This window comes from Euleptes europaea, chromosome 1 (assembly GCF_029931775.1).
Source record: "Euleptes europaea isolate rEulEur1 chromosome 1, rEulEur1.hap1, whole genome shotgun sequence".
In the NCBI taxonomy this organism is placed as follows: Eukaryota; Metazoa; Chordata; class Lepidosauria; order Squamata; family Sphaerodactylidae; genus Euleptes; species Euleptes europaea.
This window is the reverse complement of record NC_079312.1, coordinates 8,374,513-8,393,581: the sequence shown is the minus strand read 5'-3', so window position 1 is coordinate 8,393,581 and position 19,069 is coordinate 8,374,513. Positions and strand designations below refer to the sequence as shown.

Genomic DNA, 19,069 nt, shown 5'->3' with positions numbered 1-19,069 from the left:
AAAACCCGAGGATTGCTTATAAATATTTGGTGGACCTTAAAGTTAGAGGAGGTTTAGCATTACCAAACTTTCAACTTTACGCTGAAGCGGTAGCCTTAACATGGCTAAAAGACTGGATAACCTTATCAAATACACGTTTACTGGAGCTTGAAGGCTTTAATAATATTAGTGGATGGCATGGCTATTTATGGTATGACAAAATTAAGATACAAGCATCATTCAGGAATCATATAATCAGGTCCTCTTTATTGCGTATTTGGATGAAATATAAACATATTTTGGAACCAGTAACGCCGATGTGGATTTCACCGCAAGAAATGTTAACACTACGTCCACTTAGACCGGACAAATTTATAATTTACCAGGAATTAATTAAATGGGAGGGGAAAAAATGTTTATTAAAAGAATTCCAATTTTTCAAAGAGGATTTACAATGGTTGCAATACTGTCAGATTAAATCAGTTTTTGTACAAGATATGAAAAATGGATTTTCTAAAGAAAAGTCCCCTTTCCATAAGATGTTATTAGATAATAATTTGAAATTGATCTCGAAAATGTACAATCTACTTTTAACAATATATTGTGAGCAGGAGACAATTAAACCAACTATGATCGACTGGGCTCAAAACATGGGACATTATATTGCTTTAAACAAATGGGAAAGACTATGGTCAAAAGACTTGAAAGGAATAAATGCGCAATCAATTCGAGAAAATATTTGTAAAATGATGTATAAATGGCATTTAACACCTAAGAAGATTGCAAAGATATATAAAGTGACATCCCCTAAGTGTTGGAAATGTAATAAGGAAATTGGTTCCTTTTATCATATGTGGTGGACTTGTGATAAAGCTAAAGATTTTTGGGATATGATTTACAATGAACTGAGACTAATAGTACAAAAAAAATACCCAAAACACCAGAAATGATGCTATTAAGTATGATACCTGACGACTTGCTAATACAAAGAACTTTTTTGATCTATGCTACAACAGCTGCGAGACTGCTTTATGCAGCAAAATGGAAAGGGGCAGAAATTCCCGAGAAAAAAGACTGGATTGGGAAAATGTTTGAAATGGTGGAAATGGCAAAACTTACAGCCATTTTAAATGAAAAAGACAATGTTCGATTTTTAGGGGAATGGGAGGATTGGATGAAATATTGTGAATATGAATTAAAACTGGGGAAAATGGAAGAATACTTATTAATCTGATCTAGAGGACACAATTAATATTAAGAGTTATAATCATTTATATTAATAGAAGATGTTTCATGAAAGTTAAATGAATTTATGATAGTTAAGATCAGACCAATTACGATGGGATGAATACTTCATTAAGAGGCAGAGAGAGGGGATGGGGAAGTCATAAATTTTCCTCCAATTTGTTTTTTTTTTTTTGTTATGAATTCAAGAAACTATAACAACATAGAGTTAGAAGTTTGAATTTCATAATGCTTTTATTGTTGTTTACTATCATGGAAAATTTGTATTATAAAAACCAATAAAATTATTATAAAAAAAAACAAAGTGTGTTCTTTGTTTCCATATTCCTTACAGGGGGGGAAACATTGCCTAATGGCAATGCACCATATGAACGTAGGGAAAGTCATGCTAGATCAGACCAAGGCCCATCATGTCCAGCAGTTTGTTCACGCAGTGGCCAGTCACGTGCCTCCACGAAGCCCACAAACAAGACAACTGCAGCAGCATTATCCTGCCTGTGCTCCCTGGCACCTAATATAATAGGCATGCTCCTCTGACCCTGGAGAGAATAGGTATGCATCATGACTAGTATTCATTTTGTCTAGTAGCCATGGATCGTCCTATCCCCCATGAACATGTCCACTCCCCTCTTAAAGCCTTCCAAGTTGGCAGCCATAACCACATCCTGGGGCAGGGAGTTCCACAATTTAACTATGTGTTGTGTGAAGAATTAGTTCCTTTTATCTGTTCTGAATCTCTCATCCTCCACTTTCAGCAGATGACCCTGCATTCTAGTTCTATGAGAGAGGGAGAAAAGCTTCTGCCTGTCCACTATCTCCATACCATCCATACTTTTATATATCTCTATCATGTCTCCCCTTAACCGCCTTCTTTACAAGCTAAACAGCCCTAAGTGTTAACTGCTCCTCATGAGGCAGTTGCATTAGCCCCCTGATCATTTCGGTTCTTTTCAAAGCAAGAGACATTTGGAAGTGGTTTGCTATCACCTGCCTCCCTATGGGCTGAGTTCTGAGAGAACTGTGACTGGCCCAAGGCTGCATGTGAAGGAGTGGGGAATCGAACCTGGTTCTCCAGATTACAGTCCACCACTCTTAACCATTACACCACACTATCTTACATTTTATGTCATGATACTAATTTGGGGGCAGAGGAATCTATTACACTGTACTATTTTTTAAGTAATTTTTTATTTTCAAAAATACATAAAACACATACAACATACACACATGTTACACGTTATTTAGAGCTACCCTATATCAGTCTATATCTTCGAGTATTCTAACAAATTATTTATAAATCTGAAATATAAAATATAGACAAATCTTGAAAGGAGGGTTCTAAGCATATTCTCATACCCTTGCTGGATACATTATATAATTCCTTCTGTATATGCCTTTCAAGCAACCTATCTAAGGAATGATTAGCAATGTATAATTATACTATATATTTTATAGATCTAGTAATAAATGCTTTAACCTATTCAAATAGTTATACCATGTAATGCCCTTATAATTCTAAACAATTATAACTGAACTAAACAATTATAGCTAATGTACTAGTTTAAAACCATAAAAGGCCTATTCCCATAATATCATATACAATTTATGGCTACTGTTACACTTCATATTATTTTATACAGCTTATAGTATTCGGTCATGTAATCATAGTACAATTTCCAATTCTTCAGAAATTCTTCCCTGGGTCTTTTTTCCACAATATTTGTCAGCCTGACAATCATGGCATAATCTGCTAGTTTCTCTAGCCAGTTATGTAGAGTTCTTTCTTGTTTCCAATTGAAGGCAATGGTCACTCTTGCTGCTGTTATTATATATCTGAATAATCCTGCCTTTCTTTAGTCAATAGCCGATGGCGAGATTCCTAACAACTTTATTTTTGGATCTAAAGGGAAATTGATGTTCATTATTTTTTGCATTTCTTGGTGTATCTCAATCCAAAATTTCTTTATTTTCTTGCAGGACCACCAATAGTGAAAAAAAGTGCCATCGACATCTTTGCATTTCCAGCAACGACCATCAGTATTCTTACTTATTTTACTAATGTCTTTAGGTGTGAAACACCATCAGTAAAACAACTTGTACCATTTTTTTCTCAGGCTACTCGTGGATTTTATTGCTTTCGACCAAAGGTATTCCCAGTCCTGCAAGTCTATTTCATGTCCCAGATTTTGCATCCATTAATCATGCAAGATTTAATCTGTTCCATTTCTGCATCAAATTTCAATAAAAGTTTATATATTCTTCCCAAGAGATGGTCTTTGTCTTTCTTTATTATTTTTCAAACGGTTAGGCCCCTGAAGGTACCTTCTTCCATACACTCTTTCATTATCCTTGATACTAGATGCAATAGGACAGTCATCCTAATTTATTTTTCTCAGTCTTAATTTCATCCCATGTGTTTATTTGGCCATTTGAGGTGACCATATCTTGATACGTAATGTAGTCCATTGACTTTTTTCTAAGGTGGTATAATACGCCTCTGTTGGGGGACATTAATAAAGGTGGTGATGGGCTTAATCTTTTGATTTTTATCCAAAATTTAAGCAGGTTATCTTTTATTACATGCTGGGTTCCCGTGTTCTGATATTTTGTTGCTTTCCAAAGGTAGTACCTTCATGTCTACCTTCATGTCTTTTTCCAATTTTGCTAAATTCAAATCAGGATTTTTGATCCAGCCCATGATCCATACCAAACCAGCTGCTTGGTAATACAGTTTCAAATTTGATAAGGCCAAACCACCTCTGTTTTTTCATCTTGAAAATTTTTAAATCTAATACTGGGTATTTTCCTAATCCAAATAAATTTATTTGGCTTTGCCATCTATCCAGAGTCCCTCCAACTCAAATGGTAGCATTTGAAACAAACAGTTCAGTCTTGGCGGTACATTCATCTTAATGATGGAAATTCTTCCCAGAAACAAATTTTTTTATACTATACTATTAAATAGCTTTGTAATGTTATTAGCCAATTTAACATCTTTCTACACTCAAAACATTTCTATTGTTTCTCCTCTTTGTGAATTCTTTGATGGTTAATAAAATATCTATGCTGATTGAAACTATTTCCACATTCCAGGCATTTATATGACTTCTCTCCTGTGTGAATTATTTCATGGGAAAAGGCTATAACTCTGACTGAAGCTTTTCCCACACTCCATGCACTGACATGGTTTCTCCCCTGTGTGAATACTTTGATGGACAGTAAAGCTTCCTCTGTGTCTGAAACTTTTTCCACACACCAAGTATTTATATGGTTTGTCCTCCTTGTGAATTCTTTGATGGGAAGTAAGGCCTCCACTCCGACTGAATCTTTTTCCACACTCCAGGAATTTATATAGTTTCTCCCCTGTGTGAATTCTTTGATGGACAGTAAGGCCTTAACTCCAACGGAAGCTTTTCCCACACTCCATGCATTTATATGGTTTCTCCCCTGTGTGACTTCTTTGATGGGAAGTAAGGCCTCCACTCCCACTGAAGCTTTTCTCACACTCCAGGCATTTATATGGTTTATCTCCTGAGTGAATTCTTACATGGTAAGTTAGTTGTCCATTCTGACTGAAGCTTTTCCCACACTCCAGACATTTATATGGTTTCTCCCATGTGAATGCTTTGATGGACAGTAAGGCTTCCTCTGTGTCTGAAACTTTTTCCACACTCCAAGCATTTATATGGTTTGTCCTCCTTGTGAATTCTTTGATGGGAAGTAAGGCCTCCTCTGTGTCTGAATCTTTTTCCGCACTCCAAGCATTTATATGGAATTGTGAATTCTTTGATGAGAAGTAAGGTCTCTACTCCCACTGAAGCTTTTCCCACACTCCAGGCATTTATATGGCTTTTCCCGTGTGGACTCTTTCATGTAGCTTAAGGTTTGAGCTCCGACTGAAGCTTTTCCCAGACTCCAGGCATTTATATGGTTTCTTCCTGTGTGAATCCTTTGATGAGAAGTAAGGCTTCCATTGTCACTGAAGCTTTTCCCACATTCCAAACACTGATATGGCTTCTCCCCTGTGTGAGTTCGTTGGTGAGAAGTAAGGTTTCCACTCTTACTGAAGCTTTTTCCACACTCCAGGCATTTATATGGTTTCTCCCCTGTGTGAATTCTTTGATGGACAGTAAGGCTTCGACGCTCACTGAAGCTCTTTCCACACACCAGACATTTATATGGTTTCTCCCCTGTATGAATCCTTTGATGGGTAGTAAGGTATCCACTGCTTTTGAAGCTTTTCCCACACTCCAGGCATTTATATGGTTTCTCTCCTGTGTGTATCCTTTGATGGGAAGTAAGACTGTGATTCCGACTGAAGTTTTTCCCACACTCCAGGCATGTATATGGTTTCTCCCCTGTGTGAATTCTTTGATGGACAGTAAACGTTTTACTGTCATTGAAGCTCTTCCCACACTCCAGGCATTTATATGGTTTCTCCCCTGTGTGAATCCTTTGATGGGTAGTAAGGTTTCCTCTTTGACTGAAACTTTTCCCACACTCCAGGCATGTATATGGTTTCTCCCCTATGTGAGTTCGTTGATGGGAAGTAATATGTGAACGCTTACGGAAGCTTTTCCCACACTCCAGGCATGTATATGGTTTCTCCCCTGTGTGAATTCTTTGATGGACAGTAAACGTTTGACTGTCATTGAAGCTCTTCCCACACTCCAGGCATTTATATGGTTTCTCCCCTGTGTGAATCCTTTGATGGGTAGTAAGGTTTCCTCTTTGACTGAAACTTTTCCCACACTCCAGGCATGTATATGGTTTCTCCCCTATGTGAGTTCGTTGATGGGAAGTAAAATGTGAATGCTTACGGAAGCTTTTTCCACACTCCAGGCATTCATATGGTTTCTCCCCTGTGTGAATTCTTTGATGGGAAGTAAGGCTTCCACTCTCACTGAAACTTTTTCCACACTCCAGGCATTTATATGGTTTTTCCCCTGTGTGAATCCTTTGATGGGTAGTAAGGTTTCCTCTTTGCCTGAAACTTTTCCCACACTCCAGGCATGTATATGGTTTTTCCCCTGTGTGAGTTCGTTGATGGGAAGTAAAATGTGAATGCTTACGGAAGCTTTTTCCACACTCCAGGCATTCATATGGTTTCTCCCCTGTGTGAATTCTTTGATGGGAAGTAAGGCTTCCACTCTCACTGAAACTTTTCCCACACTCCAGACACGTATATGGTTTCTCCCCTGTGTGAATTCTTTGATGGACAGTAAACGTTTTACTGACATTGAAGCTCTTCCCACACTCCAGGCATTTATATGGTTTCTCCCCTGTGTGAATCCTTTGATGGGTAGTAAGGTTTCCTCTTTGACTGAACCTTTTCTCACACACCAGGCATTCATATGGTTTCTCCCCTGAGTGAGTTCGTTGATGGGAAGTAATATGTGAATGCTGACGGAAGCTTTTTCCACACTCCATGCATTCATATGGTTTCTCCCCTGTGTGAATTCTTTGATGGGAAGTAAGGCTTCCACTCACACTGAAGCTTTTTCCACACTCCAGGCATTTATATGATTTCTCCCTTGTGTGAATTCTTTTTTGGGAAGTAAGGTTTGAACTGTGACTGAAGTTTTTTCCACACTCCAGGAACTTCTCTCCTGTGTGTCTCCTCTGATGAGAAGTAAGACAATCACTCTGAGAAAAGCTTTCCCCGCATGATAGGCATTTATATGGCTTCTCATTTGTGATAATTCTTTCATGGGAAATTAGGTTATGTTTCTGCCCAAAGTCTTTTCCACGCTCCACCCATTTATATAGCTTCTTTTGATGAGAGGTATTTTCTTGAATGTTAAGAGCTGATTTTTCAGGCATTTCCCCCCTGCTTGCAATGCACTCATTCTTATTGTCTCCTTGGTATATTTTTTGCAATACAGATTCTCCTGCCAGTAAAAGACTGGAATTATTCCTCCCTTTAGGTGGCTGTACTCCCTCCTGCTTTCTCAGTGCAGCACCCTTGTCTTTCATATCTGAATATGTATCTTCTTTCTCCATCACTGGATGTTCTTTTGTTTCCTTCACTGACTCCCACACAGCTCCTCCTGAAAGAAAGAGAAACCTGGTGTGATTCTAGGATACTTTGCCCAGATATCTGCGGAAGATATTTGTTTTGCTTTGTAATGGTTGTGGTTGCATTTTGCAAGTGTTCAGGGGTTCAGTTCAGACAGTCTTTTGAGAGTTCTCCCCCTTGCATTCTTTATTCCTTCAAAATTCCAAGCTGAGTATGTTGGCAGAGTCACCATTTGTACAATAATAAATGTAGCCAAAGAGGGCAAAAGAGGAAAAAATATACACTGGCAACCTTCTACCTCAAAGTAACCCAATCATTTTAAGTGTCTATTTTCCTGTCTGGGTGAAATTACAGGGGGGAGTGTTTAGGGGTGGGGCTGTGGGGCGAGGAAGGTCACCCTTTAAGAAAGAGGCAGCCATTTGTGCTTTAACACACATATAGCAGAGGGTCTGAAGAGAGGTGTCCTGCCAGATGGAGAGAAGGTAATCTAACAAGAAAGGATGAAACAACAGTTATTTTTGTTTACCATCACAGTGGTAAGTTTTAGATCTCGGGAACAAGGGATGTATTTTCCTCTTTTTGATTTTCTCTGTGTTGAGATGTCCTAGTGGATGGCTGGGGTGGCTTAGAAGACATTGAGAGGGTGATAGAAATGATTGGTGCCCCCCCTCCCTGCCACTGGCCCCTTAGACAATTTGTCTACGGCCACCTCATGGATTGGCCACCCTGTGTGGGCTAATACTTTTACTAAGACTCTGGTTGCCAGCCAACAGACTGCAATTCTTAATGAATGCAGGTGGGGGCAGCAGAGACTAACCCCAGCTGAAAAAAGAAAGGGGAGGGGAAAGGCTGGAAAGAGGTCAATTCCTCATTGTGGTCTAGAAACTCAAGATCAGGACAGGCAGATTTCATCCCCCCTACTCAAAACAATGAGATCCTTTTACCATACACAGCACAAACAAACAGCAAAAAAGGAGCCTAGGACATGAACCAAATCAACTGTTATACAGGAGGTAAGAATTCATAGGCTTGGACACATTTTCCAGTGTCTTGTTTGGGAGTCTGATCATGTGACAGACTGGGTGGCCTTGCAGAATCTGCAGCTTGTGACAAATAGATGGACAGCATTTCACTGGGACAGCGATGGGCAGAAGAGCCTACACAGATCACAGTGTTCTGACTGCTTAAGGCATTTCCTGCTCTGGAATTTATGGAAGGATACAAACCCGATGAGAGATGACTGGCCAGATAAAGAAGCTAACTGGAATTACTTTAAGCTGACCTGCAATCCTGGAAAGAGGTGATCACCTTGCTGAGGTCTAGCAACTTGATACCAATGCCAGAAGTATAAAACCCCTTTCCCAGTGGCAAAAACAGGACCTGCAGGGTAGTTTTACTACACTTCCTCCCACCAGAACTGGAATGACCTTTCCTCCTGTCCTAAGAAGGACACCCTACAATTTGGGAATGTAACATACATCCCCTCTTCCAGCATGATATGGGAGGAAAGGTGGACTGGAAAAAATAAAGCATCAAATTTACGTTCAACAACAGAACCCAACCAGGAACATGATTTCACTCTAAGTTCACCTTAATTCCCTCAAAGAGTGGCAGCTGTCACTCATCCATTCTTGCGGAAGGGAGAAGCACTCCTGCCTCTCACAAAAAGCATACCTGGGAGTCTGCAGCACATCCCATTCAGCCCTCGGCCACCCTGGCCAACCCTCTGGACTGTGACTGCTCTGTTCCCATCATCCCCTGCCCCTATGGGAGGGTCTGCCTGGGAGCCCTCCCTCCCACTAAGACCCCTTCTGCAAGTTTCTTGGGGTACAAACTCAGCTTCCTAAGTGGCTGATCTAGACAACAAGAAATCAGATGTTAATCAGAAGGGACAAATCCTGGCAGTGAAGATACCAGAAGAATTCATCGAGAACTGAACACACTGGAAAAGTGGGCGGATGAGAACAAGATGCAACTCAACAAGGATAAGTGCCGAGTTCTACATCTAGGTACAAAAATGAGGGATGTACATACTGGATGGGGGATACATTTATGGGTAGCACTGTGCGTGAACAAGATCTTGGGGTACGGGTGGACCGTAAGTTAAATATGAGCAGCCGGTGCAATACAGCGATAAAAAAATGCTAATGTGATATTGGGGTGCACCAACAGAGGCATAACATCTAAATCGCAAGATGTCATAGTTCTGCTGTACACTGCATTTGTCAGGCCACACCTGGAGTGTTGTGTGCAGTTCTGGAGGCCTCACTTCAAAAAGGATGTGGACAGAATCGAGCAGCTGCAGAGGAGAGCGACGAGGATGATCAGGGACTTGGAGGCCAAGCCCTATGAGGAAAGGCTGAGGGAGTTGGGAATGTTTCGTCTGGAGAAGAGGTGGTTGAGGGGGGACATGATTGCTCTCTTGTATCTGAAGGACTGCCACTTAGAGGATGGCAGGGAGCTGTTCCTGTTGGCAGCAGAAGATAGCTCGCAATAATAGGTTTAAATTGTGGGCGGAAAGGTACTGGCTGGATAGTAAGAGTTGTTTGACAGTGGAATCAGCTACCTAGGGAGGTGGTAAACTCCCTCTCACTGGCAGTCTTTAAGCAGAAGCAGGACAATCACTGGTCAGGGATTCTCTAAGCTGATCCTGCATTAAGCTGAGGGTTGGACTAGATGGCCTGTATGGCCCCTTCCAACTCTATGATTCTGGCTGGGATTTCAAATGTGTGGGGAAAGCCAGGATTTCCTCTGCAAGAGGTTGGATTTTACATTGCCCCACTATATGCGCCAAACCCTTTAGAATCACTTGGAACACTGCTCTGTGCTGGGGGAGGTGATAAAGTATGTGATAACATAAGAGCTGTCTGGAGTTCCTTTGGGTCACGCCTCTGCACCTTGTAGTAGTGGATAAGAGGCAAAGGGGTAAGAGATGCAGTTATGGTGACAGAAGAACACATTGGTGTTTCTATGACTGAGGGAATGTGAGGAAGGTGGTCTTCTCCACACAGACAGTGCCATTTACAGCCAAAAGGGAAAACACTCCAAGACTTGGTTGTGTTGCTAACACTTACTGATGAGCAGATTCATGTTCTGGGGGTCTACAGCCCCAGGAGTTGGCACCCAGACTGCCTAAGGACCCAGGAGTCCATGTGGGGAAGGGTCCAAAAAGGGGAGGTATCCCTTTGTTTGTGATGCTTGCTGCTTTTTGATTACTGACAGCAGCACACTTGATCGTGCGGTTGCAATGAAGGATGACAGAGTGGAATGATCATAAAGATGTTTGCAGGAGGCTTCATGCAACCAACAAAGACCAGATATGTCACAGGTGGCAAGTGCCACGATAGTAACCTTTCTTTTATTTTGCTTAGTGCACCTAGTATCCTGAGTTTGTGCCTTATAGAAATAAAGTTATTAAGAGAGTCTGCACGTTTCCTCATCCACCTCCTTTTGCTATCTTGCATGTTAAAGTAAGACAGGCATGAAGGGCTGATTTCATCTAGGGTGGTGGCAGTGAAAAGAAAAAAAGAGGATAAGACAGTGGCTGGTCTTCGCCACAGCTTTGCTTTGCTTTGAAGGCACAGCGTCCCAGCATCAAGGCCAGGTACATCTAGTGAAAGGGATCCCAGGAGAAACAAGGCTGGAAATCACACTGCCCTGAAAGCTTCTGCCTCTCCAAGTGGAAAATACTCGCACTGTATGTGGCCAAGAACTGTTCATCTGGCACTGGCAGTTCTCTGATTACAAGAAGAAAAGCTGGTTTTTATTCCTTGCTTTTTTTTAACCTTTAAGCACTTTCAAAGTGGCTTACAATCACCTTCCCTTCCCCTCCCCACAGACATCTTGTGAGGCAGGTGGGGCTGTGAGTTCGGAGGGAACTGTGACTGGCCCAAGGTCACCCAACTAGCTTCATGTGGAGGAGTGGGGAATCACACCCAGTTCTCCAGATTAGAGTCTGCTGCTGTTAACCATGACACCACCATGACTCCTTGCTCAGGTCAGAGTGAAATGCCAGTTAAGAACAAAAAGGTGGCAGAGCAACCACCAGAGTTCCCTCCACAGCTGCATCTTCAGCCCAGGTAAGGCAAGGCTCAGGCTGCAGGGAAGCCCCTGCTTACTTTGCCCCGTCTTCCCTTGGCACCTCATCCATAGAATCCACAGAATTGGAAGGGAACACCAAGGTCATCAAGTCCAACCCTCTGCACAATGCAGGAAATTCACAACTACCTCCCCACACACACACACACAGTGACCCCTACTCCATGCCCAGAAGATGACCAAGATGCCCTCCCTCTCATGACCATCTGTCAGGTGGTCCAGACACAGGATTGCCAGGCAGGGCCCCACTCTCTGCAAGGAGTGTCCAGAACCCCTCCCCCATGAGAGGAAGGGTCATGGAGGGTGGCAGAGATTAGCCACTGGGCCCAGGGCTGACCACATCCTTCCACTTAAGGGACTTCCTCCTGGCAAGAAGGAAACAGCCCAGGGGAAAAGGATCCTCACCCAGAGAGGCCACGTTCCCAGTATTCTCCAGCATGACTTCCTTGTACAGAGCTCTGCGGGCTGGACTCAGCAGGGCCCATTCTTCCTGGGTGAAATACACAGCTACCTCTTCAAAGGACACCCAAGCCTGGAAGAAGAAGGAAGAATTTCTTTACATCAGTGGAAAGTTGGTCCAAGAGTGGGGGAGGCCGAAAAGCAAGAGACAGCAAATTAATACTGTAAGAGCAGCAAATAGAGGAAGTGAGAAGAGTCCTATAGGGACACTTGGCTTTCTCCTTCCAATGCTCCAAGGGGCATCTTGAGGCCACTGAGGTTGTGCAGGCAGGGCCAGCAGCCTTGTGGGGAAGATGCCACAGATGTCCACATGGAAAATACAACATTTTTTCTGTGAGAAATGCATGGCCCAGTATAGTTTCCATAATCCCTGCTTGGGCGTCTCTGCAGATGCCATCCTAGATGGGGGGGCACTTTCCTGACTCCCCAGTGGGCAGACTCGACATCCTGCAGCACCCGAACAGAGGGCAAGGAACCCAATCCTGGGAGCCTTGAAACAGAGAAGGAAGCATTCCTGCCATCCGCTTCACCTCTCCCCAGTGACACCCCCTTACCTGGGCTTGCTGCATGGCACTTCTCCCTTCACTGCACAGAAGAGATGGCGGAGAAAGCATCCAGGGTGTCTTTCCACTGCTGCCTGGGAGGGAGAGGAAGAAAGAGGATGGGAAACCCCTCCCCTCCTTGAAATACTTCCTCCCCACCTCACCAAATCCATTCCTGGGTGATGTCCCTGACCCTGCCTGAAGCCAAACCACTCTCTCCTCCCCTGCTCACGGAAGCCGACCCACTTGCCTGCCCCACACAACAAAGAAGAATGTGGCTGGGAATGTGGCGGCAGAACCCTTAGCTGACTGGATGGACTGCCTGACGATGGGAGATGCAAGCTATTAATGATAATCTCCCTGCACAGAGAAAACTAGCCCTGCACAGAAGCAATTCCTGCCCTCTCTGCCTGTGCTGGCGAGGATGCTTTTATGTGGCAGAGACATTTTACCAGAGAGGAAAATGTGTCCCTCCACCCGCAGTCTCAAGTGAAGCTCCCTTGAATCCATGCATGGAAAAAGCAGGAGAAAAGTGCCAGAATTCACGCCATCCGCTCCACACCCTCAGGTCTCTGCTAGCTCTTCCTTCCTCCTGGATACGTGGACCAGGCCTGAGACTCACATTTAAACACATGCCAGACAGGGACAATATCTCTTCCCTGGTGACCCTGATGATTTCCTGAAACTGTGGTTAACAATCTGTTGGGGCTTGTGCGGGGGGGACGGGACGACACCCCTTCTCCCTTGCTTGAAAGACTCTGCCTCGCAGAGTGGACAATACTTGGCTAGACTTGGCATAAGGACCATAAGAAGAAGAGTTGGTTTTTATTTGGCGACTTTCTCTACCACTTAAAGCAGAATCAAACCAGCTTACAATCTCCTTCCCTTCCCCTCCCCACAACAGACACCCTGTGAGGTAGGTGAGGCTGAGAGAGCTCTAAGAGCAGCAACTAGCCCAAGGTCACCCAGCAGGCTTCATGTGTAGGAGTGGAGAAACAAATCCAGTTCACCAGATTAGCATCCGCCGCTCATGTGGAGGAGTGGGGAATCAAAACCGGTTCTCCACACCAGAGTCCACCACTCCAAACCACCACTCTTAACAACTACACCATGCTGGCTTGGGAGAAGGAAGTTATCTATTTTCCTAAATTCAAGTTCTACAGTCACCATTTCAGTATCCACAACTAAGCAAAGCTCTTTGGAGGTGAAACTCAAACTATGAGGAGAAACAAGGCCATAGAAATCCACCCACCCTTGGAAGAAAGGGAAGACCACACGAAGTCTCCAGACAAACTGATCCACCTACTTGTCAATCCTTCTTCTTCTTCAGAGATCCGGAGGAACAGCTCTTCCTGCTCTTCCAGCCAGGATACGAGGTCAGATTTGGCAACCTTAAGTCCTATTTATCATGGAAATCACCACCACAAAATTATACCTCTATTCAGAAATACACAACAGACAACTAATAAGGTAGGAGGTGACCAGCTAGATAACTTGACGAAGAAAAAGTCTGCAAGACTGACTCCAGTTTATGGCTTATTCTGAGCTGGCAGCTATAAGAGCCCAGCTGGCAAATCACACAACAGTGATAAATAATGTTGAAGAACAGGAGAACTGGACGAAACTAGTTTCCAAATATTCTCTCGCTTTGGCTTACCTCTTAATTAACTTGAGACATACCAGATGTCTGCACACGTTTGAAACTAACAATATAAAACTTCCCATGTAACTATTTCATTAACTCAGCCTCCCCCCACCCACCTCCCCAGGAAGCTGTGTTCTGTGATCGCAATAAACTTAAAACAAAAAATTTAAATGCATTTTCTGAAACACTCAAAGGTGGAGTACATTAAAGGGTCAGAATCGTTCATCTGTGACTGGCAGTTCTCTGCCTACTCCCTCCCAAGTGGAGATGGACATGCCCACTGAGAAGTCAATAAAGGGGCAGAGAAGCCAGCAGAGTTCCCTCCACAACCACCCCCCAGCCTGGGTAAGGCAAGGTCCAGATGGGAGGGAAAGCCCGGCTTAGGCTGCCCCACCTTTTCCGTATCAGGCACTCCTTGGCCCCTCTTCTGATGCTCTCATAGGTGGCCCAGACACAAGATTGCCAGGTAGGGGCTCCCTCTTCTCAAGGAGAGCCCAGAACCCCTCCCACACATCAGAGGAAGGGTGGGGGCAGAGATCAGCCACTGGACCCAAGGCAGACACCCTGACCACCACCTTCCGCATCGGCAGCTTCTTTACTGTCACTCCTCACAGCAAGAAGGAAACAGCCCAGGAGAAAAGGATCCTTACCCAGGGAAGCCACGTTCCCAAAATTCTCCAGCATGACTTCATTGTACAGAGCTCTTTGGGCTGGGCACAGCAGGGCCCACTCTCCCTGGGTGAAATACACAGCCACCTCCTCAAAGGACACCCCTCCCTGCAAGAAAAGAAGAAAGCATTTATTTATGTCACTGGAAAGCTGGTCCATGGGTGGGGGGAGCCAAAAGCTGGGAGTTAACGCCAAAAATGGGAGTAGCCAAAAATGGAGAGCGGCACAAAGAGGAGGGGAAAGGGGAAATTTGGTTCCCTCCTTCCAGTGTTCCTTGGGAACATCTTGGAGCCAGAGGAGCTGTCCTCAGTAGCAGGGGGATATCAGTCTTGTGGGTATGAGACCAGAGATGTCTATAGGGTAAAGGGCAAAGTTGTTTCCTGTGGGATACTCCTGGGCTACTATTGTTTCCACAGTCCCTGAGTGGGCTTCTCTGCAGATACCATCCTAGATGGGGGGGCACTTTCCTGCCTCCCCCGGAGACAGCCTTGCTATAGCTGTGCCAGAACCAAGGGCCAGGACCCCGATTCTCTGAGCCTTCCCACAGAGAAGGAAGCATTCCTGTTCTCCGCTGCACCTCTCCCCAGTGAGACCCCCTTACCTGAGTTGGCTGCATGGCGCCTCTGGTCCCTTCACCACACAGAGGAGATGGCTGAGAAAGCATCCAGAGTGTCTTTCAACTGCTGCCTGGGAGGGAGAGAAAGAAAGAGGGTGGGGAACCCTTTCTTCTACCGACACATCTTCTGTGCCAGTCCCTTCAGGGAATATCTCTCCAGGTTGGATTTGGGACACAATGTAAGATACTAGATTTGATTCACCCGGGGGGATGAATCCCTGACCCTGCCTTAAGCCACACTGTTCCTTCCTCCCCTCTGAGAGAAGCGAAGACCCTCCGGCTTGCCCCACACAACTAGGAGAATGTGCTGGGAATGGGGTGGTAGAGCCCTGAGCTGATGGGATGGACCGCCTGACTCAGGGCCGCAGATGGGAGATGCCAGCTAGGAATGGAAATCTCCCTGCACAGAGAAAAGTAGCCCTCCAAGGAAACAGTTCCTGCCCTCTCTGTCTGTTTTGCCCCATGATGCTTTTCTGTGGCAGGGAGACTCTAACCAAGGGAAAATGTGTTCCTGCGACCTAAAAGACTCTGTCCCCTAGAGTGGAATATACTTGACCCTGAAGAACGACTTGGTGGTTAATAAGCTATATGGGCTTAGTAGGAAAACTCCCCTTAACCCATGCCCATCGAAGTGGGAAAACAGCCCCCAAATTAGAGAACAAGGGAGAAGGAGAGAAGGCGAGTGGGTGGGTGGGTACTATCTAAGGCGCTTTCCACTAGGGGAAAGGCTTTTGTGATGCCCCCTTCACTTCTGCTGTGCACATACCCTCCAGCAGCAAGACACCTTCCAAATGTCAGGTTTCCCCACCTTCTTCATGCCCCAGACTCCCAGCAGTGGCCATGGCTTTCTAACATGCTCCTAGGGCTTTCTTATTTGGTTTATAAAAATCTGATGCAGTTGGCAAGACCTGAGCAAGGCTGCTAATGATAAATGGTAGGCTCCCTGTCTCTGGCAGTCTATACTGATGCAGAGAGGGTACTTTGCCAGCAGGAGGCATGATTTATCCACCTATTTAAATCTGTACATCCCCATGGATTGAATTCTGAGTTAGACTTGACCTGTTATTTATGATCAATGTTGGAACTGCTTGATGTTGTACATATTGTTATTGTGCAAATCACAGGTGGAAATTTTGGAAACGAAAGATGTTTTTTTGTTCCAAATTAACTTACCGTTTACGTAGGGATCATGTTGTCATTGCCTGTATAAATAAGTAAATGTAATGATGTTAACACTTATAAAAGTGGAAGTAAATATAAGTATATTAAGAATACTTACCAGCTAAAAAATAGCAACTGAAATTATAGGGCTATACGTTTATTAAGGATTATTACCATATGGTATAAGGAACCTTTACCAGTTACACCTGGAAATTAACAGAGTTATATTAGAATGCTTAGTAGTAGAACATTAACTAAGGGATTACAAAGCCATTCTCATGAACTGAAAAATTTGCAGTCGGGTAAGCATATGCCTTATGAACACAATTGGGCTTTAAGGTTGGTGATTTATTAGAATAAGTGCATTATTATGTTTTGTTGTTGTTGTAGATGTAAAAAATATACAGTCTGAGGAAGCCAACGTATTTTTCAACGCGAAACAAGATGAGACCGGAATCTTGTTACTATCTATGTGGTTAAACGCATAGCTTTTCCCAGCAACCTTCTGTGTGCACTGAGTGCATAGCTTCAGCCAGCAGCGTGTGTATGCTAGCTGAACACAACAGCAAGGAACTCAAGCATTAGCTCAGGATTGGCCAGCGATCATCAGCTGACCACAGAAACATCTTCTATCTTCTGCACAGAAGATTTATACTGCAGGATAAGTCATTGCTAATTTTCCTGGTGTATTAACAAGTTACAGAAGAATTTCAAGGTCTGGATGATTATTTTACCATCTAAACGTCTGCTACACAGACTTTAATGCAGGGCAGTTCTTGAGTGTAAGAGTTTCGTTGTGCTTGTTGTGTTAATTGATTTATTGTAACTACTTGTCTTACGTTGATACGTTATAAATGCAATATAAATTTGAAGTAGTAACTCTAATGTAAATAGTGTCATTAGTGGCTGTGCACGGATAATTCATTTTCCTGAATGGGAATTTCCCCCAATCTGACTTCAGTGCACTTCTTGCTTATAGTCTTCAAGCAGCAGCTGGACAAACACTTGTCAGGAATGCTTTCGGTTGATCCTGCATTGAGAAGGAGGGTGGACTAAATGGCCTCTATGAGCCCTTCCAACTCGATGACTCTATTATAGGGTCACCAGAATCAGGAGCAACCTTGTAGCACTTAAATCCACACACACAAGCTGATAGCACCAATACAACATACAATGCAGATTAAGAACGATTAAAAAAAAATTCAACTACTGATCAGAAAACAAAAAAAAATACTTCTCCCATATCTTTTTGGGACGGGGCAGGGTGGGAGAGAGGAAATGTCTGGCATCTGGGCAGGGCCGGTGGAATTTGAAGATGCAGCCATGTGGCTTGGTTGCAAAATTCAGCACCACAACAAAGCCTGTTTGGGAAAGAGAGGAGAAAATCGGAGGAAACCTCCAGTCCACAATGCTATGGGGAAGTAGGGGGAAAGGGACACTTCCCAAAACCATCACACCCAGAGCAAACTGTAAACGATCTAGCACAGGTTTTCCCTCTCAGCCCCCTACTCCTCCCACCCCACAGTCTCCCCTTCCTCTCCCCTTTCCTTCCCTCCACCCCAAATCTCACCATCACCCCCACAACTTTTTCCCCCTCTGCCTCCTTCCTAAAAGTGTCTCTGCAACCTCCAGCCCTGTGACCCATCCGATGTGCAAAGGGGCCGAGTTCAGATCCTGCCCTCCGGCCCTTGCAGGGACCTCGTGGCTCTGCACAAGGGGGCCAAGGGACACACTCTTTCTCCCTCTCTCTGGTGCAGGAGGAGGGAAGCAGGGTGGGATCTGGGGTGGGGAGGCTTCTTCTCCCCTCTTTTCTCTTGCATTGCAGCCCCAACCTAAAAGCTGCCCCCCCCCCAAAAAAGCCCCTTCAAGCTCACCAGATCCCTCCAAGCAGCATCCAGGAAAACACAAAAGCGGCTCTTACAAGGGACCGGGACAGTTAATAACTTCCCCAGATCCTTTAGGACTCCACCCAGTCAAAATCTCTCTCTCTCTTTAACCCTTAGAGATCCTTTCGCTAGTTCAAGGGACCCTGGGCGAGACAAGGCAGTCAGAGCATCTATGAGGGAAGGGCAGTAAATGTTAACACCCAACATCACAGCAACAGAGAAGATCTCCCACAATCAAGGGTCAGGCTTTGTGTGTGTGAAGTGCCGTCAAGTCGCTTCCGACTCATGGCGACCCTATGAACGAAAGTCCTCCAAAATGTCCTGTCTTTGACAGCCTTGCTCAGATCTTGCAAATTGAAGGCTGTGGCTTCCTTCATTGAGTCAACCCATCTCTTGTTGGGTCTTCCTCTTTTCCTGCTGCCCTCAACTTTTCCTAGCATGACTGTCTTTTCCAGTGACTCTTGTTGTCTCATAATGTGACCAAAGTACAACAGCCTCAGTTTGGACATGTTAGCTTCTAGGGTCAGTTCAGGCTTGATATGATCGAGAACCCACTGATTTTTTTTTTGGCCATCCATGGTATCAGTAACACTCTCCTCCAACACCACAGTTCAAAGGAATCTACTTTCTTCCTATCAGCTTTCTTCAATGTCCAGCTTTCACACCTATACATGGTAATAAGGATGTCACCTTAAAAAGTGCAATACAGATGACCAAACAGGGTTGCCAACCTCCAGGTATTAGCTGAAG

At 44.2% G+C, this 19,069-nt stretch overlaps 1 protein-coding gene across 1 annotated transcript; it reads right to left on the bottom strand.

Annotated features, from left to right (window-relative positions):
• Positions 1 to 5,001: 5,001 nt before the first annotated feature.
• LOC130482349 (zinc finger protein 665-like) lies at positions 5,002 to 15,272 on the bottom strand (the record flags this gene model as incomplete). Its single annotated transcript, XM_056855090.1, has 5 exons — positions 15,258 to 15,272; positions 14,638 to 14,764; positions 6,323 to 6,590; positions 5,163 to 6,238; positions 5,002 to 5,081 (listed from the first exon to the last, which is right to left on the bottom strand). Coding segments are annotated over exons 1-5 (1,566 nt in total), but the record flags the coding sequence as incomplete, so codon positions are not given.
• Between the last annotated feature and the right edge of the window lie 3,797 nt (positions 15,273 to 19,069).